The sequence below is a fragment of the Pezoporus flaviventris genome, unplaced genomic scaffold (assembly GCF_033815535.1).
Source record: "Pezoporus flaviventris isolate CSIRO_AGI_PZ_B2104156 unplaced genomic scaffold, CSIRO_AGI_Pfla_v1 ptg000188l, whole genome shotgun sequence".
In the NCBI taxonomy this organism is placed as follows: Eukaryota; Metazoa; Chordata; class Aves; order Psittaciformes; family Psittacidae; genus Pezoporus; species Pezoporus flaviventris.
Genome location: NW_026892736.1, coordinates 2,840,432 through 2,866,631, shown reverse-complemented (window position 1 = coordinate 2,866,631; position 26,200 = coordinate 2,840,432). Strand labels below are relative to the sequence as shown.

The following is a 26,200-nucleotide window of genomic DNA, read 5'->3' as shown; positions in this document are numbered from 1 at the left end:
AGGAGATTTTTTGGCTTTTGTTCCTATTCCGAACCCTGAAAACCCCACTCCGGACCCAAACCCAGCCCTTCTTGTCCCAAAGAACTCTCCTGTACCAAGGGACCCCCCAGCACCACCTCTCACCCCATGCATTGAAGGGGACACTGCTCTGCCTGTGGTGCTCTTTGTGTTCCCCCCCCCTCCATGCTCAGCACAGCCCAGGGCTGGCACTGGGAGGCACGGAAAGGGGCCGGGGCAGAGGGACGTGGCCCTGGAGCTCAGTTACATCAATTGCTGTGGCTTTAAGGCTGGTGTCACCGTGTGGGGCACTGCCAGCACCGGGGGTTCTGTGCTCCTGGCTCCCAGTGTCCCAGCTCCGGAGCTGTGCATCGCTCACCTGGGATGTGGAGCTGTTGGAGCGAGGCCAGAGGAGGCCGTGGGGATGCTGCGAGGGCTGGAGCAGCTCTGCTCTGGAGCCAGGCTGAGAGAGCTGGGCTGGGGCAGCCTGGAGAAGAGAAGGCTCCTGAAGGGGAGACCTGAGAGCAGCTCCAGTGCCTGAAGGGGCTGCAGGAAAGCTGGAGAGGGGCTTGGGACAAGGGATGTAGGGACAGGCCAAGGGGAATGGCTTGAACCTGCCAGAGGGGAGACTGAGATGAGCTCTTAGGCAGAAGCTCTTCCCTGGGAGGGTGCTGAGGCGCTGGCACAGGGTGCCCAGAGAAGCTGTGGCTGCCCCATCCCTGGCAGTGCTCAAGGCCAGGTTGGACACAGGGGCTTGGAGCAAGCTGCTCCAGTGGAAGGGGTCCCTGCCCGTGGCAGGGGTTGGAGCTGTAAGAGCTTTAAGGTCTCATTCCAAATCATTCTGTGATTCTGTGACCTTACTTTGAGGAGGAGCAGCACGTGTCAGGGCTGAAGGGGTAACGACAGTTTGGGATTACTCAGCACCCTCAGGAAAAGCTGGATCCGTTGTTGTTTTCCCACTCTGAGATCCCTTATCCATGTTCGCATATTCAGGATGGAGTTTTACATCCTTGTCATCCAGCTCCTGTTACCATTAAATGGATCCAACCCCTTCCCATGAGCCTGGCAGGGTGCCCTGGGGCCACTTCACTTGAGACCTGCAAAGGGCAGGTCACAGAGCTGAGCTCTGGGCACCCTCCATCAGCTTGGAAAGGAGTCAGGAACATGGGGAGCCTGGCAAAGAACCAGCAAACACCTAAAAAGAGCTGGATTACAGAGCCTGTGCAGCATCCCAAGGGCCTGAGTGCCTCGAGCTCTTATGAACAACAAGTTCATATTATTCCAGTCCCTTTGCACCTCCCAAATTCCTTGCTTTTATAATGCTTTGATCCAAATGCTTCTCTCCCAAAGAGTCACCAGAGCAGGAACTAGGCAGAGCTCATGCTTGGGATGCTCCTAAACCCACATTTAAGGCTGATCCCATCCTGTAGTTTCCAACACACCTTCCCTTCCAAAGCGCCTTGTGAGTGCAGAGCTTCAGACTGGGAGTGGCAAAACAGACGCAGGTTGTGTCATTGAGCTGTGAACTGGATGCAGGAGCTCAGGAAATCGAGCTTCCAGGATGATCCCATCCCCTTCCTTGCCCTTGCTGTGTTTGGTGGGAGGGAGGGGCTGCAGTGGTTTGCAGGACTGGATGGCCCTGAGCAGGTTTGGAACCTCCAGCTCACTGTGATGTGCTGCAGAGGAACCAGAACGGGTTTGGAGACAGCGACCAGTGACTTGTTTCTGTGTCAGCCCCAAGCCCCAGCACCAGTGAGTCACCTGCTGGGTGTATGTGGGATCTCCAGATGCAAACACCCAAGTGGATTCCAGGCTAGAGAGATCCGTGTGGATCCGAGTGGATGGGTGCTGCTCATCCCACTCCCGCTGAGCTGAACAGGCAGCTGAGTGGGCTCCTGCTGTCTGCCACACTGAGAGCTTCCAGCAACACTGGATCTGCTCCAGCACCCAGGCAAAGAGCTGGGCACAGTGAATCCCTCCAGGTTAGGTGGGAATGTGGGTCTGCTGGAGGCTCTGGGCAGGCTGGATCCATGGGATGGGGCCAATGGGATGAAGTGCAACCAGGCTCAGTGCTGGGTCCTGCATCTGAGGCACAACAACCCCATGGAATGCTCCAGGCTCAGGGAAGAGCAGCTGGAAACTGCTCATGGAAAAGGGCCTGGATTGATGGAGCTGAACATGAGCAGCTTGTGCCCAGGCAGGCAGGAAGCCCCCAGCATCCTGGCCTGTATCATAGAATCACAGAATAGTCAGGGTTGGAAAAGACCTTAAGATCATTCGGTTCCAGCCCCCCTGCCATGGGCAGGGACACCTCACACTAAACCAGGTCACCCAAGGCTCTGTCCAGCCTGGCCTTGAACACTGCCAGGGATGGAGCATTCACAGCCTCCCTGGGCAACCCATTCCAGTGCCTCACCACCCTCACAGTAAAGAACTTCTTCCTTATATCAGCACCAGTGCGGCAGCAGGGCCAGGGCAGGGATTGTGCCCCTGCACTGGGCACTGGTGGGGCTGCACCTCGAATCCTGTGTTCAGCTCTGAGCCCCTCACACGAGAGACCCTGAGGTGCTGGAGAGCGGCCAGAGAAGGGCAATGGAGCTGGTGCAGGGCCTGGACCACAAGTGTGATGGGGAAGGGCTGAGGGACCTGGGGGGTTCAGTGTGGAGAAGAGAAGGCTCTGGGGGACCTGATGGCTCTCTACAAGTGCCTGAGAGGAGGATGGAGTCAGGAGGGGCTGGGCTCTGCTCCCAAGGAACAAGGGATGGGACAAGAGGAACCGGCCTCAAGCTGCCCCAGGGCAGGTTTAGATGGAGCTGAGGAACAATTCCTGCCCCAGAGGGTGCTCAGGCATTGGAACAGGCTGCCCAGGGCAGGCCTGCAGGCACCGGCCCTGCAAGTGTTCACACCCCGTGGAGACGAGGCCTCAGTGCCATGGGGCAGTGGTGGTCTTGGCAGGGCTGGGACCCCGCAGGGCCACCTGAGGTGAAGCCTGTATCTGGGGGCCCAGGGCACTCAGCCTGGTTGAGGTACCAATACCAACACTGCTGCTCTGAAGCATCCTCCCAGGCAGTGCACGGACAACCCCTCAGTCACTGCCTCACAGCACTCCTGCTCCATGCTGGTTTTCAGTGGATAAACCGGGAGCAGCCACAGGCTCCTGGTCAAAGGCGGGATACCCTGGGGAAGGAGGCGAGCAGAGGGCGCCGTACCTTTAGCTGGGGCTGAAGTGTGAACACACAGGAACATGAAGTGGAGCCATTGCCTTCAGTCCAGCTCTGAGGTGAATGGCGCTGGCACAGAGAAGCTGTGGCTGCCCCATCCCTGGCAGTGCTCAAGGCCAGGCTGGACACAGGGGCTTGGAGCAAGGTGCTCTATGGAAGGGGTCCCTGCCCGTGGCAGGGGTTGGGGCTGGAGGATCTCTGAGGTCCCTTCACCACAGCCCAGTCCGTGGTTCTATAAACCACAGCACCACAAGCCCGTGACAGCCAGCAGCGCAATAACGAGACAACAAGCAGCAGGATACCGCAGTAACACCACAAATCACGGGCACAACGGAGGTAACGCGGCAGCCCCCCCTCAGCCCCCCGCCGCCATCATGGCGGCGCCTATGTGGAGAGGGGCGCCTCGCGCCGGGCGTGGCGGCAAGCGCGGGGCAGCCCCTTGCGCATGCGCACACGCCACCCCTGAAGCCGGCTCAGGGCACCGTGCCCACACTCGTCAGCGCCGGGAGGGGGGTGCTCAGTGCGCATGCGCTTCCCGTCCCCCCCCCCTCCGCGTCCCCTCAGTGAGGGCCGCGGCGTCCCCCCTGCAGGCCGGGCCGGTGGCGGCGGAGGTAGCGGCCGGGAGGGAGCGAGCGAGCAGCGGAGGGAGCGAGGCCGATGGCGGCCCGGCTGCGCCCCGCCGGAGGTAGGAGCTCGGTGCCGGTCCCCGGGCACGCTGCGGTGCTGAGGGGACGCGCGTAATGGCGGCGGAGGGCGCCCGGGGCCGGCGCCTGCCCTCAGCCCCGCGGGCGGTGGGGAGCGGGTTGGGGTCGTCCCGGTGCGGGGTTAGCAGCGGGCTGTTGTTGGCGGTGCGGCCCGAGGCTTGGCTCGTTGCGGTGTTAATGGGCTGATAAGGCGGCGTGTGTTTGCTCAATCTCGGCTTTTATGTGGTGGGGGAGATAGGGAAAGGCTGCTCGGGGCCTGCCCGCGCCCTACCTCGGCCTGGCTGCGTCGCGGTGGGAGCTCAGGCTAATAAAAGCACGTAAATGTACCACATTCCCCTAAACGCAGCTGCTTGCTGGTGTGGAAATAGAGGTTTGGGGTTTAAAATCGGCTGTTGGACGCAGTTATAGTCACCTATGTCCGCTGTAAAGGTTCCTTTTCACCTCGGCATCCCTGAGGGGCTCCGGATGGGACTCATTTCCCGGCACCGCAGCTCATGGGTCGGGTTGAAGAGGGGTTTCCCCATGTGTTGGCTTGGGAGATGGGCGTGATTGAGCTGAGATGGTCAAAGTGACTGAAACAGCACCAAAAATCCCTTGTCAAGGCTAAGGGTTTAGCGCTGGAGCATGATCCGGGTCGTGGTGGTCACCCATGGACCTCCTGTGTGTGATGTGACCTCTTACTGCAGCTCAGACACTTGCTGCTGTAGTGGATTGGCTCGGTTGTGGTGATTTTAACACAATAATGGAATGTGGGTTGGTAAGTTGTTAATGTTTTCTTTGTCTCTAGGCTTATTCAACAGTACTGAGCTACTTAAAACACATCGTGTCTGTTGAACCCCACCAAACAACCAAAAACCAACCCCAAACCTAACCGTCCCTCCTGGTTTCCAGCTCAGAACTGATGTGGAAACATGCGTTCACTCTTGGGTTGTGTTTGTCTCACTGGTATATGACTCTTCAGTAGGCATTTAAAAGGTTATATCTGTGATGTGAGGTCTTGAGGAGGGTGGATGTAACAGTGAGATCTTCAAGAGGGTGGATGTAAGAGTGAGGTCATTATTTTCCCTATAAAAAAGACACTTTTCAGGCACAAGAAATATCTTTAATTGCATTTTTTTCCTCCATTTAAAAGAAATAAATCAGTTGGCAGAACAATCCCACTGAAGGGTGGAGGATGGAAGGAACTGCACTGAGTTTCATCTCCAACTTCTATGACAACTGATGCAGCTGAGGCCTGTTTATCCCAGGGTGGGGTTCCCCAGTGCTTCCAAGACTCGCTGCTCCCTGTTCCACACTGGATTCCTTCCCTTCCTGCTTCCCAAGTATCCTGCAGTTTGGGTTGGGGCTGAGCTGGTGTCAGTCCTCACCAGATGAGGAGCTGTATGAAACAGAACATTGGGAGCTTTTTGTTCAGTGGTTCACTTCTGAAGGTAAATAAAATGGTTTCTTCTTTGTTTGCCATCAAGTTAAATGTTCTGAATGGAGTTTGGGTGGTTTTAGTGAGTTTTAGGGGAAAATAACTCCTATTTGCTTTGTCTGCGATGTGCTCAGAGGCGTGAGGGGTATAAATGTGCTTGTGAAACAGCAGACAGGATGTGGCCTGTTCTAGATCTGACCTGGGAAGTGAAAACGGAGGAAGGCCACTAGATTTCTGCTGTTGTCATGCCATGAAGGCACCAAAATGTCCTTTTGAACGTGCTAAAATGCCCTTTTTGGGCTCTTTTTAGGACTGACTTGCTGAAAGATGCGTGCTTTCTCTTTGTGGGCCTCTCTAACCCTGATGCATTGAACCCTGTGGATGCTAGAACAGAACAAAGGCTTTTTGGAGTGTCCCATGGAGGATGTGACCAAGGGTGGCTCTGCCTGGCATGGAGTTAGTGCTCTGTGGGCTTGGGGTGGTCACCACCAGCATCCTTGGCTCTTGCTGAGCAGGGCTTGCACAACCTCAGTTGTACCCTGAGAGTGGGCAGGAGGCTGGAAGGGTCCTCAGACCTGGACCAGCTAAAGGGATGTTCCATCCTGTTTGGGGGTGAGAACTGACATGGAGGAAGAAGCAAAAGGTGGCTTTGGCTTCTAAGGTGGTTGTTGCTTTGCTGGGCACTGGTTTGCATGTGGGATAGGTCAGTAACAATCACTTTTGCTTTGCTGGAGTTGTTTTCTCCTGTTTCCTTCTTGTATTGGATTGTCTTATCATGACCCGTGTGTTTTCTTGCCTTTGTGCTCCCTTTCCCCCCGTCCTGCTTGGCTGGGCAGTGGGCTGAGCTATTGGCTCTGTGGTCAGCACACCTTGGTCCTTGCTTTTCTTAGTGAGAGGGTTGTGATGGGACAGGTTTGGTTGCAGAGTGCCAGATTGAACTTACTCCTCTGAAGCAGCAGCTTTCAGCCTCTGCTGGGTTGTGTTCCCTGGGGAGCCTGTGATAAAAGTAGTGCTTTAAGCCTGCTCTGCTGTTTGGCATCTTCATTCCATAGCCCAGACCTCCAGGAACCACCCCCTGGAGACCATCAGCAACTACACTTTCTCCTGGGATTCACCTGCCAAGCCTGTTGTGATGGTTCCTCGGTGTCTCCAACGTCCTGGAGTAACCAATGGTGTGAAACTGGGTTTGGTTTTGAGTCTCTGTAATGGTACCAAGTGTTCCTCTGCCACCACACCCTGCACATGCTGCCACCTCATCCACACTCAGGTCTTGTGCCGTGTTGTCATCTGCCCTGTGCTTTCCAGGCCTGTGTTCCTCAAAGGAGCTGGATCTGAGGATGACACCGTGGCTAAACCAGTGACTCAGCGCAGGCATTTCCTGTTGAAGGCGGGTGTCCCCTCGAGCAGGGCCTGGTTGACTGGTGGAAGGTGAAGCACCTTGCCTGTCATCTGCAGGAAGTGATGGAGGTCAACAGCAACCTGCAGAGATCCGGGTAATGTCCAGCACCCAAAAAAGTCCCACTAGGAGGGGTCCTGCTCCAGAGCTGTCAAGTGATTCCCCAGATGCAGCAGAAGGGCTGAGGATGCTTCTCCTCTTCCTCCAAATGAAGATCTGCTGTGGCAGGAATTGGATAAGGAATGTTCCAACCAGGAGTAGAAAGTGTTTGAGAAAGGAAGGGAGTAAATCATTCTAAAGGCTGGTTGTAAAGCAAAGCAAAGGGACTTGCGGAAGACATCCAGTTCTTTGGGCTGAAGTGGAAAGATGGACATCAGCACATCCCCGTGGATAGGGTCCATGATATCACATCCGTGTCCTCAGCAGCTGACAGTAAAGGAATTGCTGCTTCCCTGGTGTGTGGGTCTCTGAGGAATGTGAACTAGAAGCCTTGAGCAGTAAAACCCTGGGGAGACCTGAGGCCTTTGGGAATGCTTCAGTGGATTGTGTTGCTTTGTGGTGCTGGCTCCAGCTGGGAGGGAGCATTGGTGTAGGTAAGCTCTGATGGGTTGGCTCTTGGTGGACAGGGCTTGGGCATCATCAGGGCTTTATCCCTGTGCCCCTAGGCAAGTGGAAGGATGGGTTGATGAGAAACTTATGTAGTTCAAGCAGGACAAGTGTCAGGTCTTGCCCCTTGATAAGCAGAATCCCAGAGTGCAGCACAGGCTGGGATATGCCTAGATGGGAGCAGCTGTGGAAAGGGATGTGGTGGACACAAGCTCCATAGGAGTGACCAGTGTGTGGCTGCAGCAATGAAAGCCAACAGGATGCTCGGAAGCATGAACAAGGGCATCACCAGCAGGGATGAAGATGCCATTGTCCCACTCTGCTCAGCACTGGTCAGGCCACACTGGGAATGCTGGGTTCAATTTTGGTCCCTGCTGTACAAAGATGTGGATGGGCTGGAGAGGGGCCGGAGAAGGGCCACAAAGATGATCCAAGGGCTGGGAAGTGTGCGAGGAAAGGCTGAGAGAGTGGGACTGTTCAGCCTGGAGAAGAGAAGGCTCAGGGGAGACTTTGTCACCATGTGCCAGTGTTTAAAGGGTGGCTGCAAAGAACACGGAGACTCCCTCTGTACAAGGAGTCCCATGGGAAAGCCAAGGGGTGATGGGTGCAAGTTACTGCTGGGGAGATTCCAACTGGACACAAGAGGAAAATCTTTCCTACTGGGAACAGCCAGAGACTGGAATGATCTCCGCAGGGAATGGTGACTCCCCAGCGTTGGACACTTAAGACTGGGCTGCACAGGGTGCTGGGCCATCCATCATGTTGGCCAAGAAAGGTTGGACCAGATGATCCTTCAGGTCATTTCCACTGGGATTCATGGATTTTGGGATGCAAAGAGGTTGGGATGCAGGAGCCTGGGAGGGGGCTGCCCAGAGAGCTTGGTTCTGCCTAATGTGGTGCTTGGCAACAGAACCTGGGCTAGAGGAGGAGCAGCAGCGTGGGTTTGACTTCCAAGGCCTTGGCTTTTGAGCCTGGCTGAGCATCCCCATGCTGTGGGAGGAGGTTGGTGCTTGTCCTTGCCTTGCTCGTGGTTGCTTCATGCTCTTATGTGGGAGTGCTTGAAGGAGCTGTTGTAACTGTCTTTAGGTTAAACTCTGTGTTTTCCTGCTCTTCCTCTTCTCTCCCTGTCTGGCGAGCAGGGGCTGTGTGAATGCTCCATCAGCCACCACATGGATGCAGATCCTGGTTTATTACACCTGGGAAGCTCCTGGTACTTTTTCTTGGTGCTTTTCTCTTTGGGACAGAGGAATGGTTTCTGTCTGTGTCTCACTCAGGCTTGATAACATTAGCACAGAGCTGCTCATTTGGTGCATGAGGTGTGTGGAAATCACAGATGCTTGTACCCAGAGCCTAGGCACTGACAGCAAGTCCAGCTGGGTGCAAGGAGGGTGAGCATTGAGTTTTGTAGCCAGGCACTGATCCACATGTGATTGAACAGCCTCCTACCAGGGGTCTGCTGCAGCTCCAGGAATCTCTTTCTTCCTTTTGCCAAAGAGGAAAATCAGCAGGAGTGAGTTCCAGGCAGCGCTTGAGCTCTCTGCGGTCCTGGTTTTGAATCTGCTCTGTTGATGTCCTGGTTTTACCTGGGACAGAGTTAATGTTGTCCCCAGTCACCAGTGCAGGGCTGTGGTTTGGCTCCAGTCTGACAGTAACGTTGATAACAGTGGGTCAGAGCAAGGCCACGAGCTGCTGCGAGGGCTGGAGCAGCTCTGCTGTGGAGCCAGGCTGAGAGAGCTGGGCTGGGGCAGCCTGGACAAGAGAAGGCTCCTGAAGGGGAGACCTGAGAGCAGCTCCAGTGCCTGAAGGGGCTGCAGGAAAGCTGGAGAGGGGCTTGGGACAAGGGATGTAGGGACAGGCCAAGGGGAATGGCTTGAACCTGCCCGAGGGGAGACTGAGCTGAGCTCTTAGGCAGAAGCTCTTCCCTGGGAGGGTGCTGAGGCGCTGGCACAGGGTGCCCACAGAAGCTGTGGCTGCCCCATCCCTGGCAGTGTTCAAGGGCAGGTTGGACACAGGGGCTTGGAGCAAGCTGCTCCAGTGGAAGGGGTCCCTGCCCGTGGCAGGGGTTGGAGCTGGAGGAGCGTTAAGGCCCCTTCCAACCCAAACCAGTCTGGGATTCCATGATTCTGAGTTCCCAGTGTGCTAGACTGAAATGCAGGCTGAATGCTCTGTGATTAGCACATGGCCTCAAAATTCAGTGCCATTTCTAGGCTCAAGCCAGCAGAAAATGGTCCTTTCAGTGGCCTTGCCAGACTCTCTGCAGATAAAGGCTTCCCTTGTCACTGCGGAAGCAGCTTCCGCATTCCCACCAGCTCTGTGTGCCAAACCTGGGCCTTAAGCCCCATTTTGTGTGTTTTTAACTGATTTCCCTATTACTCTGCTGACGTGGAGGTGCTGCTGATAGACAAGCATTGAGCTGGCCTCGGGATGGAGGTGCCTGTTTCTTTCCCCTTCACCACTAAGAACTCGCTGCTATTGCAGGTCAGAGCTGCGTTTCCTCTCTCTCCTCGCAGAACTTCTTGTGTTTGCTTCAGCTCTGCTGCCTGTGACTGTCACATCCGGGACTCCCAGGAGCGAGGAGCTTTGAACTTCTGTTTCTTGGCCTTGCTGCTCCCTGACACAGCTCCTCAGTGCTGTCAGCTTGTGTTGTGGTTGTAACTCGGGACCACACAGCCGCTGGCTCACCCCCCCCCCCCCCCCATCTCCCAGAGGGATGAGGAGGAGAATGGAAAGAACGTAACCCCCACGTGTTGAGATAAGAACAGCCCAGTAATTAAGGTATAACACAAACCACTGCTGCTACCACCAATAATAATAATAATGATAAGGGAAATAACAAGGGAAGAGAATACAACCGCTTGTCACCTGCCAACCGATACCCAGCCCGACCCGAGCAGTGATCTAACCCTTTCGGGTAACTGCCCCCAGTTTATATCCTGGGCATGACGTGCTGTGGTATGGAATACCCCTTTGGTCAGTTTGGGTCAGGTCCTGTCTCTGCTTCCTCCTGGCTTCCCCTCCTCCCTGGCAGAGCACAAGGCTCACAAAGTCCTTGGTCAGGCTAAACGTTACTGAGCAGCAGCTAAAACCATCGGTGTTATCAGCACTGTTCCCAGACTGAAAGTCAAAACCACAGCACTGCACCAGCTACTAAGGAGGAGAAAAAAATGACTGCTGCTGCTGAACCCAGGAGAGCATCCTGTCACCATCCGTCAACACCTCCTCCTTGTGTTCTGTACTCTTCAGGGTTCTTTTTTTACCATTCTCAGTTGGGTTTTCTCCCATTGAATCCTTGAGCAGCAAATGGCACATCCCTGCTCATCATCCTCCCACCTCTGCCCTGGGTTTAACTCTGCAGCCTCCACAGCTGTTCCCTGCAGCTCTTGCTGTTCCATAGCAGCCTAGCTGTGGAACACGGTTATGTTGGATCCTTCAGCTACAGGCAGCTGGGCCCCTGGGAAGGGAGGATTAAAAGTCAGGTTAAAACTTAAAAAGGGGAAGTTTAGGTTGGATATAAGAAGGAAATTCTTTCCTGTTAGGGTGGTGAGGCACTGGAATGGGTTGCCCAGGGAGGCTGTGAGTGCTCCATCCCTGGCAGTGTTCAAGGCCAGGTTGGACAAGGCCTTGGGTGATATGATTTAGCGTTAGGTGTCCCTGCCCACGGCAGGGGGGATGGAACTGGATGATCTTAAGGTCCTTTCCAACCCTAATGATTCTATGATTCTAGGATGGTTAAAAGGAGAGGGTGAAAGCGTATTCCAGCTGTATCCTTAAACCAGGAAGTGGGCAGCACCATCCTGTTCTCCCAGTGTGAGCAGATGCAGTTGTTGGGGCTCTCCAGTGTGTGAGCAGGTACCAGAGCTTCTCATTTCACAGAACCATCACAGAGTGGTTTTGGTTGAAGGCACCTTAAAGCTGATCCAGCTCCAGCCCTCATGTTCTGTCCTTACAGGCCCTTGTCCCAAGCCCCTCTCCAGCTTTCCTGCAGCCCCTTTAGGCACTGGAGCTGCTCTCAGGTCTCCCCTTCAGGAGCCTTCTCTTCTCCAGGCTGCCCCAGCCCAGCTCTCTCAGCCTGGCTCCAGAGCAGAGCTGCTCCAGCCCTTGCAGCAGCTCCATGGCCTCACTCAAACAGCTCCACATCCTTCTTTATCCACCTCTATTGGGAAGCTTGGGAAAACAGACTGATGGAGTTGAAGGGAAGCAACAAGTGCATTGTTTGGCCTTTCTGGGATCCTCTGAAGGTTCAAGACTGCTGTTTCCAGAGGTGGTGTCAGCACAGCCCTGTCTGGGAATTCCCTGGTTTTCATTCACATCCAATGAAGCATCAGCAAGTGCTGGGTCCCTGCTGCAGGAGGAGGCAGCTTCAGTGCAGCAGGAAGAGCAGCTTGAGGGATCCCAGGCCCACCCCAAACAAAGCCTCTGCTGAAGAGGAAGGCGAGAGCCTGGCCTGGAACATCCCGAGCATTGTTCCCCTTTCAGGTGTCACTTCCAGCCTTTCTTCTGCAAAGGTCAGCCCTGAGCTGGTGAAGGCTTCACGGGATGGATGTCAGGAGAGTACTGAGATCACACAACTTCCATGGGGATTCATGCAGTTTGGTCTCTGTTTCCTGTGACTTCAGATGCAGGTGGGGCCAGGCTAGGAGGAAACTAAAGCCTTAGATACGCTCAGTACATTTGTGTTGTGGTGGGGCCGAGTGAAGTCCTCAGGGTTTCACTGCTGATGGGTTTGGAATTGTGAAGGCCTGTACAGCGCAGGGTGGATGCCTTAAGACCTTCTCCTCAAGGCTGCTTTGTACTTGTGTTTGGAATTCCTGCAGGATCCAGCCTTTTGTTCATAGAAATCACAAATCTGTCTTAGGGATTTCTTCAGTTATTAATACTGATAGAGATCCTACGCCTTTAGCTTGAGAGGAATTCTTGTTCTCAGTTCTCCTGATCCGGGAGGGTGGTTTGAAACACTGGTGCCGCATCTCTGCCGCATTCAACTGGAGAGATTGGGTTTGGTGTGTGTCTAACAACATTGCAGTGCCTGAGCAGGTGGCTCTGGTGGTCCTGTTGCTTCTGAGGCTTGTGGCTTCAGGACTTAGGAGGAAGTACATGAACCTGCAGCAATGTCTGTAGCATCAGTTGTTAGTTACTGGTGGGTACAGGAGGTTGGAGCTCTGTTCTCCTGAGTAAGGCTGTTTTATGGCTTTAGTATCAAAAATAGATGGTTTTGAGTCTTTATGGTGTCTTGTGGCTAAGCCTGTTGTGGTTTAAGCCCAGGCAGCCGCTGAGCCCCACTCAGCCACTCAGTCATTCCCGCTTGGTGGGATGGGGAGAGAATGGAAAGGGTTAAAGTGGGAAAACACATGGGTTGGGATAAAGCCAGTGTAAGAGGTAAAGCAGAACAAGGAATTCATTCACCACAGCCATGGTCAGGTGGGTGTTGAGCCATCCCCAGGGCAGCAGGGCTTAGTGGTGACTTGGGAAGACAAACCACTCCAAGCATCCTCCCTTTCTTCCTTCTTCACCCAGCTTTGCATGCTGAGCATGATACCCCATGGTCTGGGGTATCCCCTGGTCACTTGGGTGTCCAGATTGTGTCCTCCCAAAATCCTTGTGGTTCCAGAGAGAAGAGATGAGGGGCAGTGAAGGCCTTGACTGTGTGTAGGCACAGCGCAGCGATAAGGAAAACATCTCTGTTATCAACACGGTTTCCAGCCCAGCTCCAGAGCTGCTGCTGTGGAGGAAGTTAACTCTGCCCCAGCCAAACCAGCACAAAGGAGGGAAGAAGTTATGGAATCAGAGACTGGTTGGGGTTGGAAGGGACCCTAAAGCTCCTCCAGCTCCAACCCCTGCCACGGGCAGGGACCCCTTCCACTGGAGCAGGTTGCTCCAAGCCCCTGTGTCCAGCCTGGCCTTGAACACTGCCAGGGATGGGGCAGCCACAGCTTCTCTGGGCACCCTGTGCCGGTGTCCCAGCACTGAAAAGCAAGATTAATTCAATCTGTTTCACTTCTAGATAGATGAGTCCTGTAGCACACACTGGGGCGATGTGGCGATATTCCCTGTTGAACGTGATCATGTTCCTTAGGAGTCTGAGGGAGCAATAGCTTTAAAAATCACTGAGCCAGCAAATAGCTCATTGTGGTGCTGTGATCCAGGCTGAACAAGCAGGGTTCTGGGGGGATCTTCTCCCTGCTGACTCCTGGATCCCCATCTCTGTGGAGGCTGATGGTGTGTGACCTCTGATAGGAGGTTTGTAGAAGCAGGTGGTTTCATTCTAGAACCATGGCATGGTTTGGGGTGGAAGGGACCTTAAAGTTCATCCAGTTCCAGCCCCTTGCCACCCAATTCTGCTGTTCTCTGGAGCTCTCCTCTCTGGAGGGCAAAAGAGCCTCTCAGCATGTTCATTTGGGGAGTAGCTGGAGAGAGAACAGCATCAAAGCCACGGGGAGCAAGTATGAACATACCTATAGAGCTCATTTTAAACCAAACGTGCTGGTTTGGAACTGAACCTCAGCTCAGTGGATTAGGAATCTCCCAGGGATGTGCTCAGGATCAAACCCCAACTGCCCTAGGGAGAACTTTTATGATTCAGTTAAATCTCCAGGCAGTGTGGACCCTTCTGCACCAGTGCTGTGTCCAGGTACGTGCCACAGCAGCATCCTGAACCACTTCCATAAGGCTTGGAGCAAGCTGCTCTAGTGGAAGGTGTCCCTGCCCGTGGCAGGGGTTGGGATTGGAGGAGCTTTAAGGTCCCTTCCAACACAAAGCAAGCTGGGATTCTGTGGTTCTTGGGGTGCTCTGACTGTGCTGGTTCCAGCTGGGATGGAGTTAATTCTCCCTGCTCACTGCTCCAAGGCTGTTTTGGCTTCGCTCTGAGAACAACGCTGATAACGCCCCGGTGTTCAGTTGTAGCTCAGCAGCACTTGCCCTGATCAAGGACTGCTCAGCCTCGTGCTCAGTGAAGGGGCACAAGAAGCCGGGAGGGAGCAGAGACAGGAGACCTGAACCCCAACCAGACCAAGAGATATTCCTGACCATCCCATCCCATCCCACAGCACGTCAGGCTCAGGAGAGGAACTGGGGGAATTGCCTGGGAGCCCTCGATCGCTGCTGGGGCTGGGCCACGCAGTGCTCAGCGGTGGTGAGAGCTGTGTCCATCTCCTGTCCCTCTTGGGCTTTATTCCTCTCTTTCTTTTTCTCTTTTCTTTACTGTTATTATTATTGACTTTATTTCCATTATCAACCTGTTCTTATCCCTCTGGTGGGTTTTCCCTCTCCCAAAGCTCCTCCTCATCCCTCCAGCAGGGCCGTGTGAGACTGGGGCTGCCTGGTTCTTCATTGCTGCAGTGTTGAACCCTGCAGGAGTGCGGGGGGAGATGAGGCCTTTGCTCTGTGTGTGTGTCCTGGGTTCAGCTGTAGCAGTCACTTTTCTCCTTTCCTGTAGCTGGTGCAGGGCTGTGTTTGGGCTTTAGTCTGGGAGCAGCGCTGATAACACAGCGATGGTTTCGTTGTTGCTAAGTAATGCTTACCCCGCTCAAGGTCTTTCCAGTCTCATGCTCTGCCAGTGAGGAGGGGCAGAAGAAGCTGGGAGGGAGCAGAGAAAGGACACCTGACCCATCCTAGCCAAAGGGGTATTCCATCCCACAGCACGTCATGTCCAGTAAGTGAACTGGGGGGAGCCACCCAGAAGGGCAGATTGCTGCTGGGTCGGGCTGGGTTTCGGTTGGCGGCTGCTGAGCAATTGCATTGGCCATCACTGCTGGTTAGTGTTTTATTTCCTTCCCCTTTTAGTCTTACATTCTCTCCCCTTATTATTTCCCTTAGTAGTAGTCGTTTTGTGTTATACTTTAGTTATTGGACTGCTCTGATCTCAACCCATGGGATTTACATCCCTTCCATTCTCCTCCCTGTTCCGCTGGGAGTGGGGGGGAAAGGGAGGCAGTGAGCGATTGGCTGTCAGTGCCGAGTTCCCGGTTGGGGTTCAACCACAGCAGTGTCCTACAGGAACATCCCCAGGACTGTGCTATTTACCCACTTTGTCTCATTCTGCCTCTATTCGTACGTTCTCTTACTGCTTTACAGGCTGGAGTTCTCGGTGGTGTCAGCCGAAATCAGAGGTTCCAGTTCTCGTTCCCATTGTGCTTTTTATGCTCGTTCGTAGGTGGTTGCAGTTTCGGTCTGATCTTACCCCTTTCTGTTTAAAGCTGTTTCAAGATGAGAACTTGCCTTTCACATCTGGGACGCGGAAAGTTTCTAACCGCAGGATTCAAATACTGCCACAGCCTCTGAATGCTTTTGGGGTGCAGCAGTGTCCTCCTGAAGCTGGTTCTGGCCTCACCCCAACCCCACAGCGACTTCACATGGAGTTGTAACCACTTTGAATTCTCTGCCTATTGCTGTCACAATTCACACCTCATAAATACCCGCAGAGAGGTTTGATGCTTTGGTTTATTGCTCGTAACACAGCTCTAATTGTAACTGAATCCAAACTGTGTTGTCATAAAGATCTGAAGTGTTTGCATTGTCATCACTGGGAATGTTGTCTGTGACGCTGAACTCCTTGGGTAAAGCTCATTTAATCGTGTTCTCTCTTCACTGCGTATTAAGATCCTATGCAGTGAACGCAAATGTTGTTCAAGCTCCCAACTCCCATTTAAACTGTGCTTCCACTCCTGTTTGGTGGCTCCAGTTGTTGTTTTCTCCCCGGTTCTAGAAGGCGCTGTGTAAGGGAGGTGTAAAGATCCCCTAATCTAATCCTTGTCTTTTAACTTTCAGCTTTGTGTTGTTCTTGGAAAGTTTCGCACCACTTGTGAATTCCTTGAACCTTGGCATTGGGAGCCCACTTGTGTTGGGCCCTCCTCCTTTACAGCTTGCTCACATTAAGACCCACTTGGCTCTTCAGCAATTGACCTCAGTTGCTCCCAACCCTTCGGCACCTCCTTATGCTTGGTTAAACCAGGCAGTTCCGAAAAGCACCATGTTTAGCCCCAGAGGAACTTTACCTCAGAGGCCGAGAGGACCTAATCCATCTGGGAAAAAGCCTCCGGGATCCCTCCGGGGAGGAGGTGCCGCAGGTCACCCCCGGAAGCCCGCTCCTGGAGCGCCGCAAGGGACGGGAACGCCGCCGAGATTCTCGGGACAGGAAACGCTTCAGTGGACGGGATCGCAGAGGATCAACGTCCGGGTAACCCTGCACAGGGCTGATCCGAGGAAGGTGAAGGAGAAGACAAACCTGCACCAGGAGCAGAAGGCAGAGCCCCGCACAAGCTGCTGGGAGAACCCCGCCTGCTCAGCCAGGAGAACGGGACAGAAGGCGCCGGCCGCCGCGCGGGTCTCGGAGCACAATTCCAATGCCCAAACCCGCTACACACCCGAGAGCGCCTCCAGCATCCTGGCGAGTTTCGGGCTCTCTAATGAAGACCTGGAGGAGCTCAGCCGCTATCCCGATGATCAGTTAACTCCCGAGAACATGCCACGGATCCTGAGGGAAATCCGGGTTCGTAAGATGAGTCCCTCCATGCCCGGGTTGCGCGCGCAGAGCCGAGGGGAAGACGCGGTTGGTGTCAAGAGTAAAGTGATTGATTATGGCCATGCCAGTAAATACGGTTACATCGAGGATCCTCTCGATGTGCGTGCGTTCAATCCCGAAGTGCTCCCTGAAGATCCCCTGGAAGCACGTGTCTTTAATCCCGAAGCATCGAGCGGAGAGAACCGGGAAGACTTCCCCCGAGAGCAGAACATGCCGCAGAGCGCACCCATGGGCATCCCGCCGGCCAACGTGATGTGTAACCAGGTGTTCCCGGTTGAAGATTTAATAAAGCTGACGGGATTCCAGAACGAGCCCTCAAATCCTCGCTCCTTTTTCCCAGCTGAGACCGCGGGAAAGGTGCCCGGGTTGTGCCCGCCACCCGCCGGGCTCCCCGTGGTGAAACCTGTATCCCAGCCTGCCATCCCGCCGGTCATGCCGCCCATGATGCCACCTCTGATGCCACCCATGGCTCAGCCCATGATGCAGCCGGTGATGCCTCCCATGGTGCAGCAGACCATCCCGCAGCACGTGATGCCGCCCATGACCCAGCCACCCTTCTCTCCTGAGCTCCTCGCAGCCATCAGCCGGCATGAAAGAACCCAGCACGACCCCGGGACAAGCTCATCCAGTGCCCAGAGCAGCTCAGGAGTGGGACAAAAGCCTTTCCAGGCACAGCTCGAGGGGCCTATTAAGTCTCCTTTTGGGATTGTGAAGGCTTCGTGGCTCCCGGTGTTCCCGCAGTCTGATTCCCAGAAGATAAAAAGGTTGCCCACTCCATCAATGATGAATGACTACTATGCCACATCTCCGAGAATATTCCCACATATGTGTTCTCTGTGTAACGTTGAATGCACTCATATGAAGGTGAGTGGCTTTCACAGATTCTTGCCTAAACTTGTACTCGCCATCTTCCCTGCTGCCCTGGTTGTAGGCACTAATGTTCTCCCTGTGCGGTGTGTGAGTTGTGGGGCTACTCTTCTCCCCTTGGAGTAGTCCCACACGCTCCGAAGCGCTGCTGGGAGGTCATTGTAAGCCGCTTGGTTCCGAATGGCATCTCCGAGTTGCAGTGACCGTTGAGTTTCTAAACCATTTCTCACTTATTTGTGGCTTCTGTTGTGGGTTTCGAGTGCCAACCCCTGTTCTCAGTGGAGGAAAGCACTAACGCCAGTGGGGTGAGTAAAATGTGTGTATCCAAAGGGGTAGTTGAGATGTTGTGTGTTCCCCAACCCTTGCAAAACAAAGCAGCCCATTCATCTGCCAGAGTGGGAGCTCCAGATGTGCTCTGTGGGCCAGGGACTGCTCCAGAGGCTGCAGATCAGCTCTGAGGGACACACAAACCGCTCTCATTCAGCTGAGCCTTCAGCTCTGAAGCAAATAACACTTCCAGCCCCCGAAGGAAGAAAAGGAACTGGTGAATACTGGGAGAGAGCAAAGCCTTCGGAAAGCTGTGGATTGATCTGGAAGCTTTAGGCTTGGTCTGTCACAGAGCAAACTCAAGCGTTCAGTTTTAGTTTGATGTTAGAGGTATGAAGAAGCCTTCAACAAGCCTGGGGAAGGCTGAAGGGGTTTATGTGCAGGATTCCTTGGCCTGGTTTGTGCTGTGTGTTAAAACCAGGGTGAGCAGCTGAGATGGTGCCAGAGCTTTGGAGTAAAGTGGAGGTTTTAAGTGGTTCTGCACCTGAAGGCTGAGCTGGGCAGGTCTGGGACAACTGAGCAGGGTGGTACATGTGAGGTAATAAACAAAAAGCAGTGTGGGGCCGTGTCATCCACTGGGATGTGGGTTATTCCGCAGGATGCTCACAGGGCTTTTACACATGTAGTGAATGTTGTTACTAAAAGCACTGAGGAATCAGCGGTGATGTTTGCTGGGGAGATTCAAGGTTGTCCCTTGTCCTGAGGGCTCCAAGCACAGTCCATGTTCTCCAGAGCCTTCCCTCCCTGTTGTGCTGCTCCTGCCTTGGGTGTGTGTTACTTTGTGTAGTATCTTTTGTACAGAGCTGCTGCTGTGTGGGCAGCTCCGTCTGGTTTGAGCCCATGGGACAAGCCCTGTTTAGACAACAGCACTGCCAAATAACCACGTGAGTGAGTTGGTTTCTTTTCCTTGCTGCAGAAAATAAAAGCTTGCACAAGAAACGCTACCCTGGTGTATTTGTGAACTCCAAAGCGTGAAGAATTCCTCCTCTTTCAGCTTTACCATTGGGTTTCCAAATGGAGTTGTCTTTGTCCCAGTTCTCGTGGTTAGAGGGGACCCAGATGTTCAGTTGTGCGAAGCGTTAGGGAGGAAGCATGTGCAACCTTCAGACTGGAAGTGATGGGGAGATGGAACAGCAGGAATAGGTGTGTGTGGTGTGACCTGCGCTGGGAGGTGGTTGTTGCAGAGGTAACGTTTGCTGCAGTGCTGTGAAATGTTGGATGAAAAATGATGAGTTGATGGAAGAAGATGCTCCAGAAATCCTGCAGAGAGGGGCACGGTGGGCAGCAAGCTGGAGGTGTGCTCTGGGGAAGCAGCTCTGTGGTGCTGGGCTCCTCTCTGCCATGGGAGAGGAGGTGCTGGGTGAGCTGGATGGACCTTTGGTCTGCCCAGCATGGCTGCAGGTGGCCTGGAGCCTCAGAGGGGTTTTTAGGCTGAAGTGATTGGATGTGGTTTCTGGTGTGTAGTAGCAAGGCGATTGACATTATCCCACGTGGCATCCGTGTGTGTGAACTGGAGAGACGTGGATTTGATGGAGAAAGCACCCCATGGATAAGGAATTGGCTGGAGGGTCGTACTCAAAGAATTGTGGTCAACAGCTCAAGGTCCAGGCAGAGGCTGGTGATGACTCAGGGGTGATGTTGGGACTGGTGCTGTTCAACATCTGTCAGGGATGTGGGCACTGGGATGGCGCACAAGAGGGACGTGGAGCTGTTGGAGTGAGGCCAGAGGAGGACGTGGAGATGCTGGAGCAGCTCTGCTCTGGAGCCAGGCTGAGAGAGCTGGGCTGGGGCAGCCTGGACAAGAGAAGGCTCCTGAAGGGGAGACCTGAGAGCAGCTCCAGTGCCTAAAGGGGCTGCAGGAAAGCTGGAGAGGGGCTTGGGACAAGGGATGTAGGGCCAGGCCAAGGGGAATGGCTTGAACCTGCCCGAGGGGAGACTGAGCTGAGCTCTTAGGCAGAAGCTCTTCCCTGTGAGGGTGCTGAGGCGCTGGCACAGGGTGCCCAGAGAAGCTGTGGCTGCCCCATCCCTGGCAGTGCTCAAGGCCAGGTTGGACACAGGGGCTTGGAGCAAGCTGCTCCAGTGGAAGGGGTCCCTGCCCGTGGCAGAGGCTGGGACTGGATGAGCTTTAAGGTCCCTTCCTTCATGTAACAGCAGGTTACCAGTGCTGTGCTGTGAGCAGATGTCTTTGGAACATGGCAGACTGGAAAGGAAACAGGGAAGCAAAGTGGATAACATGAGACAAGAATGGATGAAGATGATGAAGGATGCTGAATGAAGAAAAACTGCTCTTTAATCAATGCTTGAAGATCCTGGATATCTGAAAACCAGAGTTTCAGCAAGCTGTCTTTTGTCATAGACTTAATCCAGCCTTGTACCAAGGTGCCAACTCCTCTGGGATTTGTGTCCTGGCTGTGGCTGAAGCTGCTTTGCCAACTGGAAGAGAATTGAAGTGTGTTCTAGCGTTGGGACATGAAAAGGTCAGGATTCCAGCTGGATGTGGGACCCAGCTCATGGTCCTGAGCAATCAGCTGCCTCTGGAGCTGCAGTGACTGTCGGTTGCTGAAACTGCATCATCTGCACTGCCTCCTCAGCCTGGATCTCTCATCGATGTGGTGAAACCCTGGCTTGGAGTGAAGAATGCTCCTGCTGTTCCCCAGGGCATCCCTTCAGCTCTCCCTGCAGGTCCCTCTGAAGTACTCAGGTTGCTGGATTAATGAGGTCTGATGGAATCCCAGCTGAGAAAGCCCTTGAGATACTTGCGGTATTCCTAAATCAGAGCTCTTAGTGTCATATGGAGGAGCAAGTAAATGGATTCCATTTGTGATCTCAGAAGGGTTCTGAAGGTCTCTCCTACAGAACCATTTGCATACACTGGAAGGTGGTGTTTTGCTGTTACACTGGTCAGAAGCTACAGGATTTCTCATCTCTGTGGCCTGATGTTGTCCATGGAAAACACCTCATTTCATTCAACTTTGGCCCTTTGCTGACAGGCCTGTGGCTGTTCCTGTGTGCAGTGACACGCTGCAGGCCAGCAGCTCCAACAGGCCGCTTCCATGTCCAAAACATGGGTTTATAGTAAAGGGATGGGGCTTGGAGCAAGCTGCTCTAGTGGAAGGTGTCCCTGCCTGGGGCAGGTGATGGAACTGGAGGAGCTTCAAGCTCCCTTCCAACTCTGACCAGTCTGGGATTCTAAATAGTGGTTGCCATGGACTGGAGGTCTCATTGGTGCTGTTGGAGCAGTGTTCAGAATGTGAAAGGTTTGTCCTTGCTTCTACCTTGTGTTGGAAAGGTTTGTTGGAGGTGGCTGGTTGCAATATTGTGTTGTAGGTGAAGGTAGGTGGCCTTTTGAGCTCTACAAAGTGAATGTGGAAACTTAATGGCTGCTGAGGGGGCTTTTTGATCCAGGAGGTGTCTTCAGACACCTGTGCATGCATGTCCTGCAGTGTATCTTTAGGGGGTAGCACCAAGTTTTGCCCCTGGTTGGATGGAATCTCACCCTGGTGTGGTCTCCTTCGAGTTTATTTCCACCCCCCCAATGTACTGAGGGATTCTATGGATACTTCACAGAACAGCTTCATTTCCACTTGAAATTGTGGCTTTACTGGGATAATGGATTCCTGTGTCTTCAACCGTGTGTCACTTTGGGAATCAAGTGCGTTTGCAGTACTGTCACCGTGAGGGATCAGACTTGCAGTGTATGACAAGTTCTGTTTTCTAGCTTGAGTGGATTTACAGTGAGGGTGATCCTTTGGCTTTCACTTGTGTGAAGTCTTGGAGACTCGGTGTTTTCCATGGCAAATTGCACTTGGATTCCTTTGCTGAGGGGGACGGCATGAGGTCTACTCCATTTTACTCCTGCTTGTTACACACAAACCCAGCACAGACAAGTGCTGGGTGCTGTCCTGGTGTCCTGTTATTGTCCTGTTGGCAGAAGAGGTGAGTTGGTGACTGTAGACACCTTGGTGGTGATCCATGAGTAACAGGAGGTTTGCCATTGGAATTGGCCAACGTGGCGATGGAGGAGCTCATCCCAGTGGGTCCGGCCATGGAGCAGCAGTGCTGCTGCTGGGATGTCTCGTCTCTCCTTGGAATGTAATGGGAGATCCTCTCCTTGTGCCTGGGAGAGGATGGTCTCCGTTGGGGAGAAGGATCCATCCTTGGGGACAGAGTCCCCGGAGGGAATGGAATATTCCTGAAGACTGGGAAGGACAAGGAGTTAATCCTGGAGGAGGAATGCGCGTGAATGGAGCCTCCTGTTGTACTAGGAAACCCAAGGGGACACTGGCATAATGGAGGCTTGAAGAAGAGAAGAATGTTGTGTTTGTGAGGGAGGAGAATGTCTCTTTGTATCCTGCTGAGCCCATTAACACTCCTTGGACCAGTGGCTGAAGACACTGGGAAGCAAAACGGGCTCTCCCAGCCCTGCTGGCGCTTCCATCATCTGGGACCATGGAAGGGGATGCTCAAAGCCCAGTTCCCTTTTGTTTTAGCCCTTGGGCAATAGCCTTCCGTTTTCCTGCCTAACTTTAAGACTAGAAACCCAGCGGTCAACAACATTCCTCAGTAACACCAGTGTGTACCAGTGAATTCCTTTCTCTTCCCTTGCTGTATATTCATGGGACACACGGCTCCACAGCTTCAAGGTGTTTTATCAGCCTCTTCCACAACTCCTGACGTGCTTCGGTTCAACTAATGGGACTAACGCAGAGGGTCTTCCAAGGACTATGTTACTGGAGCAGCTGGAATGTGCAGAATTCCATGAGCTCAACTATAAAATCAGTCGGTGCCTTTCCGAGCTTGGTTTGACCATTGTTATCTGTGTCTTGAGGAAATCACAGTCAGTTTTGAGCTTAAACTGTGTTGTAGCTCTGGGTTTATAGGTGGAGTAAGGAAGGTTGAGGAGGTGTCTCTGGCACGTTGTAGGGTGTGGGGAACTGCTGCTTTCACCCCCGTGTGCTTCCAAACCACCCAAAACTAACCGTGTGCTGCTCACAGTAACTCATCCACCTCACAGGCTGTGAGTAAACCATCACGAGCTTTGCTTCTAACCACAGGTTCAGCATTTGGAGCAAGAAGCAGAGGGCTTGGTGCTGGCGTTCTGCCATCTCCTGTGTTGGAAACCAGCTTGTGCTTAGGAAGAGCAATAGGGAATGTCACAACCGCAAGTTATGTTGCGAAGCTTTGCTGTCAGCTGCATTATTCTGCCATCATTGCCTGTTTTGTATTTATTTATATGAATTTACATGCCTTTATTGGTTTTTATATTTATTTCAATGTATGTATTTGAAGTCTTCTATATTTCTATATGAATTTCGATGTGTTTATATGAATTTATTTCTATATAACCATTCTCTGATTTGTATGCTGAGGCGCTGGCACAGGGTGCCCAGAGAAGCTGTGGCTGCCCCATCCCTGGCAGTGTTCAAGGCCAGGTTGGACACAGGGGCTTGGAGCAAGCTGCTCCAGTGGAAGGGGTCCCTGCCTGTGGCAGGGGTTGGAGCTGGATCAGCTTTAAGGTCCCTTCCAACCCAAACCATCCTGGGATTCTAGAGCTGAAGGCATGCACAGTCATTCCTCTGTACAAACAGTGCTTAAAGATACCACCTGGTGTCAGGTTCTCTGATTTGTTCAGCTCATTTTGCTGTGTATGGGTTCACCAGCCTTCCAACCCATGGAGACCTCTAATAGTTGTCTGGCTGTTGGGTCACCCTTTTGTGTTACCGATGTGCTTACAACTCCCAGCGTGTCACTGGAAGTCACAGATTCATTTCACACGATGCACTTGGTTCCCCTTCCCCTTCGATTCCTTTGAGTTCTGCACCAGCTTTTGATAATCAAGCAGTATTTTAGTCCTTTGCCTGTAAGAGTGTTCATCCTAAGTGAGAAACCTGACTTTGACAGAAGATCAGTTGGAAGGTAGAACGTGATGGAAGGTAAAACGTGATGGAAGGTGAAATACCACAACACGTAACCACCAGCTGAGGTCCAGTGCCACCGTTTTATGTGCTAACCAAACCTCTCTGGATGTCTTCTCTCCACCTAGGACTGGATTCTCCATCAGAACACCCCTTCTCACATCGAGAGCTGCCGCCAGTTACGTCAACAGTAAGGAATCCCTTCCCAAAGTTCCCTTGGTGTTGGCTGTGCACACGTGGTCTGGGGAAGCGCCTTGGCTTTCCTTATCCAAGTGCTATCCTGATCTTAGCCCGTCAGGGTCAAAGCTGAACTGACACTGGGTGCTTCTGGAGTCCTGAATGGGAACATGGGTCTGTAAACTGCATGTAAGCACAGCCTTGTCTTGAGGGGCAGGTGGAGCTGCTTCACTGATGGTGTGTTCTTCATGTTTGACAGATACCCCGACTGGAACCCCGAGTCTCACTCCTCAAAGAGGTAACTGCATTTTGGTTACAGCTTCATTTGATGTGTTCCTGCTATAAATATGTTATTGATGTGGTTATTTTCTTGCTCTGCTATCTACAGTGGTGTCATGTTTGGTTATGGAATTCTTTGGGGTGTTTCAGTGGGTTTTATCCTGAGTTCATTTAGATCTAAGGCAGAAACTTCATTATGAGGGTGCTGAGGCACTGGCCCAGGGTGCCCAGAGAAGCTGTGGCTGCCCCATCCCTGGCAGTGTTCAAGGCCAGGTTGGACACAGGGGCTTGGAGCAAGCTGCTCCAGTGGAAGGGGTCCCTGCCCATGGCAGGGGTTGGGACTGGATGAGATATAAGGTCCCTTTGACCCAAACCATTCCTGATGCAATGATCCCGTTAATAAGTGGCAAAACACCTGAAATTCCTCCACAAGGATGAGGATAAGCTAAATCCTCAGCACTGATCCTGTTGGCAGCCTCACCTTGAGCCTTTCTTCTCCCCATACTCAAGCCATAAGTGACAGAAGTGACCGATCGGGTCTGACCAGTCTCGGGTCACTGATTAAACCCTGATTCCAGACTTTTACATTTAATTTCTTTTCCAGTCGAGCCACTCTTTGTTTTCAACTGGAAACCTGTTTGAGGAGCCAGCGCTGGCTCTGCTTTCCCATCCTTTGCAGTGCACAGGTCCCTTGGGGAGTTGCGTGATCCCAAGCTGAGAAAACTGGAATCCATGAGCTCATCGTGGCTCTTCTGCCCTATAAAATGATGCCCTTTAGTATTCTGTGTTTTGAAACACACCCTGTGAGCTGATGCTGCTTAAATCTCAGCAAGATCTTGATCTTTAACCCATCCCTGGCAGTGTTCAAGGCCAGGTTGGACACAGGGACTTGGAGCAAGCTGCTCCAGTGGAAGGGGTCCCTGCCCATGGCAGGGGTTGGAGCTGGAGGAGCTTTAAGGTCCCTTCCAACCCATTCCATGGTTCTGTGATTCTAAGACTGGATCATTTTACTGCTTCAACATCTCTATGTGTTCCAATGTGTGTCCTAATAGGAATGAGAGGACTGGGATTGTGCTGGCTTGTCCTGTGACTCTGCAGTAATCAGTTTGACATGAGTTCAAACCAAATTCATTTACAAAAGCAGTATTGCAAAGCTCAAGGGAAATGTGAGTCAGGTTTATTTGTGGGGTGCATCTGAGATCTCCCTATGTTACAAACAGGGAGAAATAAGACTTTAAAGAGAGAAATAGAGCAAATAAACTTCTCAGAAGAAGCAGCATATCTTAAACCCTCAAAGTGAAGTTGCTCTTCGGGGCTGGGGATGTCATGTACACCCAGGCGAGGAAACTGCTCTTGGCTGGATCTACTGGGGAAGTGTTTTGTGTTGTGTGTGAGGGATCTCTGGGCTTGCTGATGGAGCCAGAGCTGCTCTGTAGGGTGGTGCTCTCTTCAGTCCTTGCCACTGACAGCACTGCTCCAGCTGGGAGGGTGAGGATGGAGCTGCAGGCTCATGGTGACCACACGTGTCCTGGGTAGGGTCACTGAGCTTCCTGTGTGCTGCTGCCACCCTGGTGCATCACCTCGCAGGCTCTGCCTTCTATAAAGTGCCCTGGTGCGTTAATGCATCCATGTTTTTATTTGGCACAGGAATAATGGGATTTAAGGTCCTTTCCAACCCAAACCGTTCTACGATTCTAAAGTGTTTTATTTCATTACTCATCGTGGATCCTTTCCCTCTTCCCATTATTGCTTCACAGCACTGCAGCTTCTAACTTCA

General features: G+C 53.0%; 1 protein-coding gene across 1 annotated transcript in view; it reads left to right on the top strand.

Moving 5' to 3' along the window:
- The window catches only part of ZNF638 (zinc finger protein 638), a 56,723-nt gene that overhangs the window by 1,588 nt on the left and 28,935 nt on the right, over positions 1–26,200 (top strand). Inside the window, exons 2-4 of the mRNA XM_061441067.1 lie at positions 16,105–17,722; positions 24,096–24,157; positions 24,404–24,442. Of these exons, the coding sequence (XP_061297051.1) occupies positions 16,105–17,722; positions 24,096–24,157; positions 24,404–24,442 (1,719 nt within the window). The remainder of the gene's footprint in view (positions 1–16,104; positions 17,723–24,095; positions 24,158–24,403; positions 24,443–26,200) is intronic.